The 15,388-nt window shown below is 40.3% G+C and overlaps 1 protein-coding gene across 1 annotated transcript in view; it reads left to right on the top strand.

The window, feature by feature from the left end:
- Positions 1-15,388, top strand: part of shank3a (SH3 and multiple ankyrin repeat domains 3a) — a 223,719-nt gene that overhangs the window by 171,330 nt on the left and 37,001 nt on the right. The window contains exon 22 of the mRNA XM_082542543.1: positions 2,961-3,074. Coding sequence (XP_082398669.1) covers positions 2,961-3,074 — 114 coding nt within the window. The remainder of the gene's footprint in view (positions 1-2,960; positions 3,075-15,388) is intronic.

Below are 15,388 nucleotides of genomic sequence, written 5' to 3'. Positions count from 1 at the left end.
CATGGATTTTTTTCTTTCACATTCTGTCTCTCACAGTTGAAGTGTACCTCTGGTGCAAATTACTGACCTCTGTCATCATTTTAAGTGGGGGAACTTGCACAATCGGTGGCTGACTAAATACTTTTTTGCCCCACTGTACACTGGCAAACATGCAGTATATATAAATATATATATATATATATATATATATATAAAAACAGTGAATTTTTCTTATAGTCTCAGACTGGTCGATTCAGTCTGTGTTCTGACCAGAAATAGATTAGTAGTGTGGTATAAGAGAGTGAGGGAATTAAGTGAGGGTGGCCTCAAAGATCAATCAGAGGTCTCACCTTTTCTTTCATTTCTGTCATTGGGGAACAGAAAGCACAGCCAGCACCTGTCTATTGCAGCGACATGATTACAGTATAGGCAGGCACATTGTCAGAGACAAAAGGGTGGATGGAGGTGATAGCTGGGAAATTATTCAGAAGCTCGGAGAACGAAAGACTCGTATAGTAGAGAGAGAATAAAGGGTTTGAGCATGGAAAAAGGAGACAGAGTAAGTCTGTTCTCAGGAGACAGGTGGGGTAAAGTTGTGTTAAGCTGAGATCAGAGAGGGGGATCAGTCCACGCATCCTCTGTGTGCTGAGTGTCATGTTTTTTACAGCAGGGAGTGGGGAGTCAATAAACAGCTGTTCCTTCCTCCTCCACATCGCTTTCGTCTAGTGAGTAAGTGAATGTTGAGCCTGAAAGAAGCAGCTTTTAGAGGGGTTACATGTGTATACAAGTGAAGAGGCAGATTTTTTACAAAAATATGGGATAACCATACCATCATCATAATATTATTATGGAAACTAAGAGCAGCACAGTGGTATTGTGATTAGCACTGTCGCCTCCTGGGTTTCGACATTTCAGTTCGGTTCAGTTCAATTCTGCTTTTGAATGTAGGTTTATTTATATAACACCAAATCATAGCAACTGTTGCCCCAGAGTGCCTTATACTCAAAGGTAAAGACTTACAATATTCTTGAGAAAACCCCAGCAATCTAATGACCCCTTAGAGCAACCGTCTTGAGATGGTAGGAAGGAAAATCTCCCTTTTAACAGGAAGAAACCTCCAGCAGAACCAGGCTCAGTGAGGTTCAGTCATCTGCCTTGACCATTTGGGTGGTGGGGAGAAAGGAGAGTATAGGGAGACAGGACAAAAGACAGACTAACAAAGAGAAAAATTTAATGGCATGCTGCAGTGGTAGCACGTGGGACGTGAGTAGAGAATAGGTGCTCAGTGTTCTCTACTAACAGTATTACTGGAGGCCAAGGTAATGTCATCCAAAATAAGAATATCCTTTCTAAGATTTTTTTAGGAAAAAAACTTGGTTTTGTCTGAATTTGAGAGAAGAAAATTATGGAACACCCAGGCCTTTATATCTTTGAGTCATGCACATAGTTGAACAAATTGCTTTGTCATCCTTCTTCATAGATAGATATAGCTGAGTATCATCTGCGTAGCAGTCAAAATATATACAGTTTTACACTGCCTGAACCCTGTGGAACTCACATGTATAGAAGACTCCCCATTTACATGAACACATTTAATGTAAATGCTCTGAAAGTTTCAAAGATTTCAGAGCATTTCCTTTAATGACTTTTCTAATGCCGGGCTCTAATCTGTGATAGACTGGTGACCTGCCCAGGGTGTACCATGCTTCATGCTCTATCACACACACAGGATAGGCTCCACCACACCTTGGAGCCCAATAGTATTATGAAAACTAATACATTATCTAGTTAACTAAACTTTACCTTTCCCAGAGGAGAAAATAACAACATTCGAGAAAGTCTGCTTTAAAATTAAAACAAAAAGTTTAATTTAACAGGGTTGGTTTAAACATCAAACAGTGTACTGAAGCACAGTTTTCCACTCTGGTCTGCTGCAGCCCATGTGCCTCTGAACATATAGTAAAAAAATAAATAAACTGGGGGTTGGGGGTCAGTGGGGGATTTCTGTAGATCTAGGCCTAGTAAGTCAAATAAGTCATTGAGAAAATGTGTTTTTTTGTTTGTTTGGGTTTTTTTTGCAAGATACAGAAAGGAATCCTGTGAATGACTGATATTTGAACATTTACTATCATTTCAGTCCAGCTGGCTGCTTCTCAAAGTGCCCCAGGTTACACCACCATGACATGTCCCCATGCCAGAGTGGAATATAGTTGGAGGAAGCAGACTACATCATTTAGCAAACTGTCTGCTGGCTGCAACATCACACTGGCGTATCCTAGCAACCAGTTTAGAAGAAGGGCTCACTCAGGCAAAGCTTCAGTTCCACCTGGTGATCTCTGAGGAGCGTGTGTGCGTGTGTTTGTGTCCGTGTGTGTGTCTGTTGGCTTGCTGGGATAATGGATGAGTGTTGTAGAAATGAGTGTGCTGGCTCAGTCCTGCAGGGAAGATCAATATCAACTATACATTCATCTCTAATTACCACAGCAGAACTTAGAAGGGATCTCTTTCTTTTTCCTTCCCGCCCTCTTGTTCTCTTTCACAACCTCTACTTGGTCCTTTTTTTTTCGCCTTTTATTAACTCCCACTTCTTTTTTATCATTCCTTTCCTCTGTTTTAAAATATCAGTTTGTCCCTCTACTTAGTTACTGGTATGAGGGGGAATGAAAATATGTTGCCCTTGGTGTGGTACATAAGTTACAGACCAGTATTTCTGCTTCCCAATTTCTTCTCTTTGTGTCAGTGGACTTCGTGTCGGTGTGTGTTTGTGAAACAAAGTCTTTCACTCCTGTCCTTTCTTCCCATTCCCTGTGTGCACACTTCATTGTGTAATTTATGAAGAAAGAACACAAAAAAACTAAATACCCAGTTGGTTATGTGGCCCTTTGTCCTTTTTGTTCCCTTTCCCAAGACTCCACAACCTCACAATGATGACAGCTAAGGCTCATTTAATGAAATGTCCCCATACTCTCTCTCTTTGTCAGTGCTCAGCATTGGGGAAGGAGGTTTCTGGGAAGGCACAGTCAAAGGGAGGACAGGATGGTTCCCAGCAGACTGTGTGGAAGAAGTGCAGATGAGACAATACGATCCACGACTAGGTAAGACATCTACATGCACACTGACCCATACATGCATGTGCATACTGTGCAGTGATGGTGTCAGAGTCTGGCAAGTTATTATAATCTTGCTCTAATGGTCAGAGTCCTGTGTAGCTCTCTTTGTGGAAACAATAGTGTAACATCTGTGTCTCTGTGATGTAATCATCAATTAGTTGGAAATACCCTGAAACCAGAAATGAAAAAAGGTGCACTATAAATTAATTGGCAATTACATTTTTTAAATTGACTATAAACTGCTTTCATTCTAATCACTTTCTTGATTTTTTTTATCATTTAAAATTTCAGGCTTATTAATTAAACGCCTGTGCCAACTATAGAAATTCTGTCAAAAAAATATCTCTCCTGTAACCATCGCCTGCTGCCTAAAATTAAATATTGATCTTAATGATAAATTCTGAGAGGATTTAAATAATTTGGGGAATACTGAACAGCAAAAGCCAAAGTAATAATGATATTTTTTATACATGTGTCCACAAAAAGCATCACCCACCTCTGGCAGTGTAAATACAGTGTTAAGGAGCAATAGTTACAGAGAGGATACTTGGGCTGAAATGGGTTAGTCACTGAATCCACTTTGACTTCAGGTTGGCCATATTTTTGCTGCATGTCAGTCCCCTGCTGTCTGTATGTCTACCCTGCACTTTGTAAATAAATGCAAAAATAAAGCCCGTGTTTGTTGAGGCAAGGGTTTTAAGCACCCAGTTGTACTTCAGAAATATACTTCAAAAGTAAAATTTGCAAATAAATAAGTAATAACAAATAGTAAAAAGTTTATTTGTTCCAGATTCCCAACTGTTGCAAATATTTACAGCTGCTTTGACAGTAAAACTGTATCATCAATAAAATATTCTTACAGTAGCAGCTGAGGTAAATCTCTTGAAAATGTCTAGGCTGCCTGGAAAGACGGTTATGCCGATGCCGGAGACAGTATACTGGCAACAGAGTACTTAAATCTAACCTTCCCTTTTCATTAGTTGACATTTGACTGTTGAGTTATCCACCAAAGATTTTCAAGCTTTTAGGGGCACTTGATTAGTGCATAATTAAATGCAGGTGTACTGCAAAGCCTGAATGGTTTAGCCTGCATTAGAACATGTAGTCAGGGTTTGGATCAGAGGAAAATTCTCATGAAATTTAGCAGTCGACTACAAGTTAATGGAAAATACTTCCTGTATATTTTCCTTCTTTTTATAAAAGGTTTGCTTTTAATTTTCAGTCTTAAAAAGTGTAAAAGCATTGTGTAATAGAGCTGTATGTGAATGATGTGTTATCATTTGTGGAAAGCCCACATGAACAAAAACATACATAAGCATTAGTGGTGACAGACCTAGTTTAGTAAATTAGAGTTTAAGTAGTATTTCATGCTTATCTATTAGTTTTGTTAAATAATTAACCAAAACTTTGAAAATTGGTTTTGTATGGGAGTTTTATGGAGGTGAATAATTCAAACACGTGTAGCCAAACATCTTTTAGTCTCTGTAGTGACACTTGTTGTGGCTGAAGGATTCATGTTTTCAGACTGTCAGTTGGTACATCAGTCATATAGGCCAGGATCACACTGAGCTCACAAAACGTGTTTTGCTAACCATGATGAAATTTCACTCAAATGTCTAGTGGGGGAGGATGATAACATAAAGATCTTCTATATCCAAAAGGTCAAAGGTGAAGTCTGCAGAGAAGTAGATTTAAACAGTAAATCGATTGTTTCATAGAGGCTCACAGCCACAAAGGGATAATTCTAGAAAGAAATCACTTTCACTCCAATTACCCCAAAATGCACACAACAGATTAATAGTCAGCATTTAGCTGGTGTTTGTATTGTTTCATTTGTTTGGCTGCCCATTTTTGTACTAGTTTATAAATGTCTTAATTGATACTGAGGTGGCTATTCTCGACATCAGATTGTCAGTGTTGGGAAGGTTTAGTCTGCTTTCTGTTTGCTGAAAGTCTAGTCTGTCTCACAGATGTCAGACACTGTTAACCTGCAGTTCTCTCAAGTAATCTGCTGACGACTGGATCGCTTTGTTTTTAAGAATCCTTTCTTATCATTATTTATTGACCTTTACATAAACTCATTGGTCTTGAGGAATACAAGCAAGTTTTTAAAAGCTGAAAAATAGTCTACCAGTAAAATGTATTGCAGTAGTATGGTAATGGAATGCATTGCTGTTTGGCTGTAACACACGGAAATGATACAGGAACAATAAATAAAAAAGACCACCTAACAGTAAAGCAGCTCCTGCCCTGCAGTAGGTAATAAAATGGTGTAAAACTTCTATATTTTTTGGCATGCCATTTTGTGTGCTTCATAATTGACCTTCACATCCATGTTGCAGCATTTAAAGACAACATTGTAAACTTTTCAAACAACTCAGAGTACTTCAGATTAATGTGAACGCATCTCCATTTAGACTGTCGTTTAATTAGCAGCTGGCACATTTCGTTTAGTGCAGTCCCAGGGGGAACAACATGTGCAGTGGGGTTGCTGGATTCAAATTTTTGTGCAGCATCATAAACAAATATCATGGAAACCATCTGGTCACAGGGTGAAAACGTTTACCTTGGCATAAAAGGCTGCAGCAGGTTCATAGAGTGGAAATAAGGCAAGGGCATTTTTGGTTGTGAATATCATCCCCTTCCTTGTGTGTTAGTCGTGCGTCTCCTGGGGCCTATTTCTGGAGCAGCTGGGGAATTTTCTTTTTTTAAAGGGGTTGTTGAGGGATTGAGGTTACCTCAGAGTAGGTGTGGAGTGATGAGAAAGGGCGGAATCTCTAAATACTCCATTTAAATGCATTGTGAGAAAAAGATAGGGGAAGGTGGGAAAGAAAGGGCCAGATAGCAAGGGAGACGGATGGTGGAGCATACTCTAAAAGACAGCAAAGTGGAGATGGCAGAGCGTGTCTTTCAGAGAGGAGGAAAAGAGGGAGGAGGGGGGGGATCTGAATCTCAGTCCCACTCACTCATAAATCCTAAAAAACTCAGAACCTAGAAGCCCTTTTTAGAGATTTGAAGTGATGTCTACCTTCCCCACCAGTAAATAGTTCTTTTTCTTTTATTTAACCGGATGCTAATAATTATATTTGCCTATAATTATATAAATGAAAATAAATTATGAAGTACAAGACAGGCATTTGATATATCAGTGATTAACATACAATTTCTGAATCTACTGAAGCATTTCAAAACTAATCTCATCCTCATCCCTAGATTCATGTGCAGTACAACAGCAAGACAACACAAGATGACATAGTAACACACACTGGGACACACTACAACACCCACAGTGGGTTGTTTATCTGAAGGCAGCCACTCAGGCATCACTGACAGTAAGGGCAATATGTCTCGGCCTAGTGAAGCAGGAAAGACAGCCCTGTCTACAATTAAGTAACCCAAATACCATTATACACGCTCCCTTTCTCTCTGCTCCACTGTGCCATGAGTCGTGAGGTCTAAACTCGAAAAAAAGCCCCCATCACTTCTCTGTTTCTTCTGAGAGGTTTGAAAGAGCAGTGCAGATGGAGGGAAAAGAAAAAATGATGTTGAATGGAAAAAAAGGAGTAGTTTAAGTCTGGGATGGAGGATGTGAAAACAGAGGGAGAAAGTGTGAATGACCATGTGACAGTTTAAGCCATCACCGACTCTCTGGCTGTTATCTGTCACCACATGGCTCACTGCTCTCAGCATGGAAGGAGCTACCTGCAGCCAGCAGTTCATCTTCAACCAGTGCTCAAGGGGACAGAGAGAGGGAAGTGAGACAAAGGCTGAGTGTAGAAGTCAAAGAGGGAAACAAAAGCAATAGGAAGACCAAAATATTGATTGGATTGATCTACGGGGCCCCAGTAGTCTCGTGTGTCTGTTTGTCAGTGGGTTGTACTGTGTCAGTGTGTTGTTATTTTTCGGGTTAAAAAACAAAACTTGGAAAAGGAAAGGACTTTGTTTTCCAGCGCTGCTGAGAGCCTTGAATCATTTCAGTAAGCAGTAAGCAACTCCCCCTCCCACATACACACACAGATGCTGCTGGCCTGTATCAGGGGGTTAATAGTAGATGTTTACCCGTGTTAATGGAGGGAATAATGATATGAGTATGAACTGCTTTTCCCTTTCTAATGATGCTAACAAATTACCACGCCACTCATTTTTAGCAGTGGTACTGTTAATCTGTTGGCTACCATCTGTTGGGCTCCTACAACCCACCAGCCTAAAGACCCCACCCACCATCCTGCTATCCCCAAACGAGAAATCAACATGCAATAACCAAAAAGACAAGTTGTCCCTAATGGTAAATGAAACAGAGAGTTGTTTTTGATCAGCCTCATTTTCTATTATATTAGCCTTAATTTTCTTTTTTGCTGCCCTGCAGTGTCAAGTGTCCTTAAGGAATTAGAGGCACACGCGCTCACAGGGGATAAAATGCACATTTTTCTCATTGATGGGATAAGCAAGGGCACATTTTTCAGCGGTTTTATATCTTAACAAGCGTGCAAAGTTTTATTTCTTTTCTTTTAGTGCTCATTCACTCCATTCCCTTGCTCTCCTCACACCGCGGCACAGTTGAATGACTCACAGCCGCATGAATCAGCCCAGTCAGATCCAGCCTGAGCTATTTTTAGCCTGCCCATTAAGAAGTTTTGGAGTGTGTCTGCACTCCCCTAGAATGCTTAAACATCAGTGTTGCTGCGGCAGCTGAGACTGACATGAACAGAGCATCACGGAGGGTAGGGTGGAAGAGAGAGGGGTAAGGAGCGATAGGGAGGTAGTGCAATGGACTGGAGAGGAATCACACAGGAAGTCATCTGGTCACAAGTGTGGAATTTTCAGCGCAATTTCCCCTTTGTAGCTCGGTTCTGCAGGCATATCTGAGGTGCAACGGCAATACTGTAATTATCTGTGTCTGCTTATTGACAGTGTTTGACAGAGGTGGGACCAAGTCATTGTTTTGCAAGTCTCAAGTAAGTCTCAAGTCTTTATCCTCAAGTCTCAAGTCAAGTCTCAAGTAATGTCAGGCAAGTCAGAGTCGAGTCTCAAGTCACTGGTGTAAAAGTCCGAGTCAAGTCACAAGTCTGAAACTTTGAATTTCAAGTCCTTTCGAGTCTTTAAAAAAAAAAAAAAACGAAAAAATAATGTTGCAGTTATGCTAAATGTAAATATTAGACCATGTAATTTTAAAATCCGTGTTTTTCTCAACACATGACAAAATAGTGAACTTAGAAAATATACACAAATTGTGAAATTGCACCTCTTTAAAATGCAGCTCAATTAAACCTAGCTCCAAGAATAATTTTCACCGACAGTTCTGAGATAAGCTGCATGTTATTCTTGGATGCGGTTGTAGGACCGGCTTTAAAATCGCATGACAAAAATATCATACACATTAAAAAAAAACTGTATCACCAACATAGCCTGGACAACATTTGCTAGTTAGATGAAGTCAGCTATCTCATCTTAGCATATTTATATGCATATTTATAATCATACGGTTCTTGGAGTGAGTGCACACACTCATGAAGTTTAGTAACTTCCGGTCACTGCAACAAGCCCAGGTACAGTTTACCGACAGATGGGTACAGGACCTTGAAATGCACCGTGTCGAACGAAAGACCATCGTACGTATCATAAGTTTACCAGTCTCACAAATCGTCGTCATAAATATACATTCCTTAACCGTTTATTAATAGGACCTTTGAGCTCAACGGTAATTAATTAGTAGTGGAAATAATTTCTGGTAGCATCACAGAAATGTAGCAGTGACAACAATATTGTATGCTGTAATCGTACTGGGCAATTAGTGATACAAAAAACCTGTTTTATCCTGTGAATAAAAGCATATGTTTTTGTCAATGTACCATAATAACAGAAGCGAAACGCAATATTGTGTCAGGACAATTCACTATTTATGCACAATAAATAAAGGAGCATAGCGCGACAATTTCTGTTCAGCGCCAGACTTGCTTGTAACCTATATCACCAATTATGTTATGAAAATGACGTATTAACTACTAAAAAACACTGACCTTCGTGTAAATGCTTGGAGCAGACTAACCTGTGAGCTGGAGGGTTCTGGGACGTTATATTTGATCTTTGAATGGCTGCAATCCAGGCCATCCGTCGCATCTTTGTTACTTCGGAAACATGGCTTGAACAATTTCTCTTCAACGACATAATCCGATAACAACCGATCTCTTTACCCGTCGGCTTCCCGTGGCTGTCATGCAACCGGCTATTGCAGTTAATAATACAACGGCTTCTTGACATTTTTGTGTTTCTTTTTATCGCTGTATAACTGATTTTAATTGAAAGCCTGCGTGCGCTAGTACCGCTTGCCACGAGTTCCCAGAATCCTTTGCGGTTCTACCCGTGAATGACGTCACATTTTCAATCTCTATATAATATGCATGTTAAATTTTATATTTGGGGTAAAATATCAAGTCTTTTCAAGTAAACCGGTTCAAGTCCAATTCAAGTCCCAAGTCATTGGTGTAAAAGTCCAAGTCAAGTCACAAGTCTTAGAACATTTTTTCAAGTCAAGTCTAAAGTCATAAAATTAATGACTCGAGTCTGACTCGAGTCCAAGTCATGTGACTCGAGTCCACACCTCTGGTGTTTGATGATGCAGTATAGTATAATTTTCTTGGCATTTCAGAAGATTCTCAATGCTCGGCTTTGGTGGTGCAATTGTAAATACCGTGCAGCCTACTTTATATTATTGAAAGATCATTATCAGTCAGAGGTATTTATTTTATAGTTTTCATATTAGGCTAGAAAACAATAATAATTGTTATAGCTATATCAGCCATATTCTTTTGGAGGATGAAACAGGAGACAATCCTGTACACTTGGAACAACATGCTACGATTTAAATATAAACCCTCAATGAAAAAAAAGTGATTAATGAATGACGTCAGTTGTGGAAATGATTGCTCTTGAAGCACTGGGACAAAGAGACAGAAAAGGACAGCCCACACATAAGCAGGAAATGTTCTCAAAGTCCTTGAGGACTGCAAGGGGAGCTAAAGAGGATTCAGTGAAAGAAAAGAGAAGGAGACATGTAAATGCCTGTGTTGTGTAGCTTTTCCCTAATAGCTTATGAATGGATATCTGATGGTGTGGCAAGTGAGCCATGGGCGTAGATTTGGCATGGACAGAAGGGAGATGTCCCCACCAATATCCAGCGATTATTGAATTGCCCCCACCAATAATTTGATGTCTTCGAGTAAAGAAAAACAAAACCAATAGCAAGAAAAAAATGATCTGTCAACGTCTCATTCACTTAGCAGTGCAGAAAGAGTCAAATTACGCTCTCTGCTGGAGTCCTACCTTAGGTGACAAATATGGCCAATGCGATTGGCTGTGCCTTTCAGGGAGCTCTGTTTAGTTTTAGCAGCGGCAAGCCTGCGTGGCGAGGATCTGCAAGGAGGAGAGGGGGATGGCAGCAAAAAGGAAAAACCTGGATATAAGAAAGTAATTTTCAAAGAAACCTGTAAGTGACTTAAAGTCAAGTTCACTCATAAAATGTGTCCGTCATAATAACGTTACAGGCTATGCTAGGCCATACATGCCAACACTCTAGTGATGGGATTGTCGGCTCTTTTTAGAGAACCGGCTCTTTCGGCTTGGCTCAGTAAAAAGAGCCGGCTCTTTCGGCTCCTAACCAGCTCTTCAGGTTGTTTTGTTGCTTTAATTAATTTATTATTAACAATAATATAAAATTATGCACAAAAGGAATTACTAATGTAAAAAAAGTGGTCTTATTTATAAATGTTTATATATAGATATATGCGGTGGCCCCTTGAGACAAAGCACGTACAAACTCCAAAACACATTTCTAGCGTTAACTGAACTTCCGAAACACAGCTACCTAGATCACTTAAATTATACAATTGAAAGCATGAAAGCATATGTGTATTGTTTGTGTATTTATACACAAGCACTCATATATATTCAAATGATTAAAAAAAAAAAAAAAGTTCATTTACCTATTACTACCACACACCAAATACGGTCGTTGGTACTTGCTGGCTTGTGTAGCCACTAGGTAACAAAAGTTCAACACTGCCCCTAGCATTCTGGAGCACTTCTGTTGTGTTTTGTACGTGTTTTGGAGTTTTTACGTGTTTTGGAGTTTGTACATGCTTCAGGGTTTGTACGTGTTTTGGGGTTTATACGTGCTTTGTCTCTAGGGTACCGTAAATATAATTTTATTTATTCACTCCACATAAAATGTAATAAATAAATCATATAATACAAAAACCAACTATTCACATTTCAACTTTTAAATATTTAAATTTTCAGCTTTTTCCTTTTAAACAAATTTAAAGTGAAACAACACAAAACACTGCAAACCACAACACGATTAAATATAAATTAAAATATGAAAACAAAAAGAAGATGCACATTCTCTGTCATATGGGCCTGCATGAATAAACTTTCTGAATCCTTTATCATCCGCAACTGAAAATAGTTGTGGATCATTACTTAGTGTTCCCTTAGTGCTAATGTACAGGGTGGGCCATTTATATGGATACACCGTAATAACATGGGAATGGTTGGTGATATTAAAGTCCTGTTTGTGGCTCATTAGTATATGTGAGGGGGCAAACTCCTCAAGATGGGTGGTGACCATGGTGGCCATTTAGAAGTCGGCCATCTTGGATACAACTTTTGTTTTTTCAATCCGGTTGTTCAGTGATGACGCGACGAATCCTACTTCCGGGTCTAAAGTAGTCTGCGTTTAATATGGCTTTTGTGTTGTTAACATGTTTAATGTTATGTATTTTCTTCTATTTGATCTCAAAAAGCTCCTAAAACAGTCAGTGATCACTGTTGACCTCCCTCGGCTTTTATTACCGCTAATCATTTATTTAAGCTCAGTTTTTAAAACCTTAGGATGTAACTACAGCCCAGCCCATGCAGCAGTATATGAATGACTAACCTTGTATTGTGGATGGATTATCTCAGTTGTTCTCCTGGCTGAAGTTTGGTCCTTTTACAGCATCCTGCCATGCGATTACATTTGTTCCTGACCACCGAGAACACTCACGTTAACTTTTATCGAGTGGAAAAAAAGTTAGCTTGTTTATATTATGCTAACATAGCTGTGTTGCTAGTGGTCACGTAGCACATCATTATATACCAGCTAGCCCAATTTCAGTAACCCTACAAACGTCACTGCTGTTTAGTTTTCTGTCTTCATTTATGCTGGAAGTGATAGCAGAGCTGTACGTTTTAATTTGTTTCCAAAACCCTGCAGTCAGGACATGCTATATTGTATTTAGATAGAAGCTAGCGAGCTAACTCCCTGCTAACTTCTAACTCCGTTAAATGTCATAAATTCCGTTTTCATGGATGCCTGGATGTTAAACTCAATTGTTACACCTGGTAGAGGAGAAGGCTGATCATTTTATTAAAGATGAAAGACTTTAGACAGTTTTTCAACTCTCAGTAATGCCATAGTGATCGTTTGATATATGGACCTGCAGCGGAGTTTAGACCCAGACACGGCTAGTGACGTCAGACTGAACAACCGGATAGGAAGAGGGCCATGTGACACATCAAACTTATTGGTAATGTCACAAGAAAAACAATGGTGTGCTTGGTTTCAACATAACTTTATTCTTTCATCAGTTATTTACAAGTTTCTGACCACTTATAAAATGTGCTCAATGTGCTGGATTCATTTGTTCACAGTTCATTGTGTTGGATTGTCAATGCAACCCTCTTCTCCCACTCTTCACACACTGATAGCAACACCGCAGGAGAAATGCCAGCACAGGCATCCAGTATCCGTAGTTTCAGGTGCTGCACACCTTGTATCTTCACACCATAGACAATTGCCTTCAGATGACCCCAAAGATAAAAGTCTAAGGGGGTCAGATCGAGAGACCTTGGGGGCCATTCAACTGGCCCACAATGACCAATCCACTTTCCAGGAAACTGTTCATCTAGGACTGCTCGGACCTGGCACCCATAATGTGGTGGTGCACCATCTTGCTGGAAAAACTCAGGGAACGTGCCAGCTTCAGTGCATAAAGAGGGAAACACATCATCATGTAGCAATTTCAAATATCCAGTGGCCTTGAGGTTTCCATTGATGAAGAATGGACCCACTATTGTTGTACCCCATATACCACACCAAACCATCACTTCTATTGTTCCAACAGTCTTGGAGGGATCCATCCATGTGGGTTAGTGTCAGACCAATAGCAGTGGTTTTGTTTGTTAACTTCACCATTCACATAAAAGTTTGCCTCATCACTGAACAAAATCTTCTGCGTGAACTGAGGGTCCTGTTCCAATTTTTGTTTTGCCCATTCTGCAAATTCTGTGCGCCGATCTGGGTCATCCTCATTGAGATGCTGCAGTAGCTGGAGTTTGTAAGGTTGCCATTTGTGAGTAGCTAATATCCGCCGAAGGGATGTTCGACTAATGCCACTCTCCAGTCACATGCGGCGAGTGCTACGCTGTGGGCTCTTGTTGAATGAAGCTAGGACAGCCACTGATGTTTCTTCATTAGTGATAGTTTTCTTGCGTCCACATTTTGGCAAATCCAACACTTGAACCAGTTTCACGAAACTTAGCAAGCAGTTTGCTAACTGTAGCATAGGAGATGGGTGGTCTCGTAGGGTGTCTTGCATTGAAATCTGCTGCAATGACCCGGTTACTGCATTCACCAGATATCAACACAATTTTGATCCGCTCCTCACGTGTTAACCTCTTCGACATGTCAATTGCTGTGAACAAAGAGAAACTTGTAAATAACTGATGAAAGAATAAAGTTACGTTGAAACCAAGCACACCATTGTTTTTCTTGTGACATTACCAATAAGTTTGATGTGTCACATGGCCCTCTTCCTATTGAAAAAACAAAAGTTGTATCCAAGATGGCCGACTTCTAAATGGCCACCATGGTCACCATGGAGTTTGCCCCCTCACATATACTAATGAGCCACTAACAGGACTTTAATATCACCAACCATTCCCATGTTGTATCGATTATTTCCAAGACTGTTTGCGTCTCAACGTTTTCTGGATCCTGCTGATGCCTGTTTGGTGCCTGTGGTCGGCTTTGATGATGATGCTCCTCGGCCTCGCTGCCCATGCCCTCCCAGGCTAAACTTCCGCCGTCAACATTATCGGAACCTGAGATTGCTGCGGCGGGTTTCTGGACCTCCTGAACCTTGAGTGCCAACTCCAGCTCCTGCCAGGATTGGCCTGCAGAACGCCAGATCACTTTTAAACAAAACTTTTATTCTTCGGGACTTCTTCAGTTCCCGTGATCTGGATTTTCTGTGTGTGACTGAGACGTGGCTGAGTGTTGGTGAGTCCAGTGCTCTATCTGAACTTTTACCTGTGGATTATTGCTATTTTAACTCGCCACGGAAATCAGGCAGAGGTGGAGGCACAGTGACTTTTTACAAAAAGGATTACAAATGTAAGCAGTGTTTTCTATAGCCTTCATTCTCCAGCTTTGAACTTACCTTGTTTGAGGCGAGTCGTACAAACCCGGTTTTCTGTGCTGTCATCTATCGCCCCCAGAAATACAATAAGAACTTCATAAACAACTTTTTTTTTTTTAGCTGGGATTATGCCCAACTATGATAGTGTTCTTATTGTTGGAGATTTTAATATACATGTATGTTGTCCTGATAAACCACTGGTAAAGGACTTTTTAAGCCTTATTGACTCTTTTAGCCTGGCCCTAGCCCTACACATGAGCACGGACACGCACTGCACCTTGTCCTGTCATATGGTCTGTCTGTCACTAACCTGGAGATTTGTGACTGTGCACTCTCAGATCATATGCCTGTGTTATTCAACGTTGGTGTGACATATACTGCAGTTAAATCTGGCGCTGCTACTCGGTGCTGTCGTGTTATTAACCCCTCCACTGCCGCGCAGTTTTCTGCTGCTTTTAATCAGCTCGGTGGCCCTTCTGACTTTGTTTCCTCTGACACAGAAGAGCTCAATTCCTGGTTTTATTCTTGCTTACAAACAATCATGGACTCTGTGGCTCCTTTAAAAACCAGGCAGCCCAAGGCTAAACCTGAGCCTTGGTTTAATGAGAGCAGTCGTGCTGTTAAGAGGGAATGTCGTCGAGCAGAATGGAGGTGGAAAAAGGATAAATTGCACGTATCATTTCAAATTCTCAAAGACTGCTGGCATCGCTACCAGAACACTGTTAAAGAGGCAAAAAGGGAATATTTTGCAAATATTATTTCTTCCAACTGTCATAACCCACGTGTGTTGTTTAGGACCATTGACACTGTTCTTAATACGCCACTGAATGTTTGTTTGGA

The sequence above is a fragment of the Aulonocara stuartgranti genome (genome assembly GCF_965226115.1).
Source record: "Aulonocara stuartgranti genome assembly, chromosome: 7".
Classification (NCBI taxonomy): Eukaryota; Metazoa; Chordata; class Actinopteri; order Cichliformes; family Cichlidae; genus Aulonocara; species Aulonocara stuartgranti.
The sequence above is the reverse complement of the archived record's forward strand: the minus strand, read 5'-3'. Positions and strand labels throughout refer to the sequence as shown.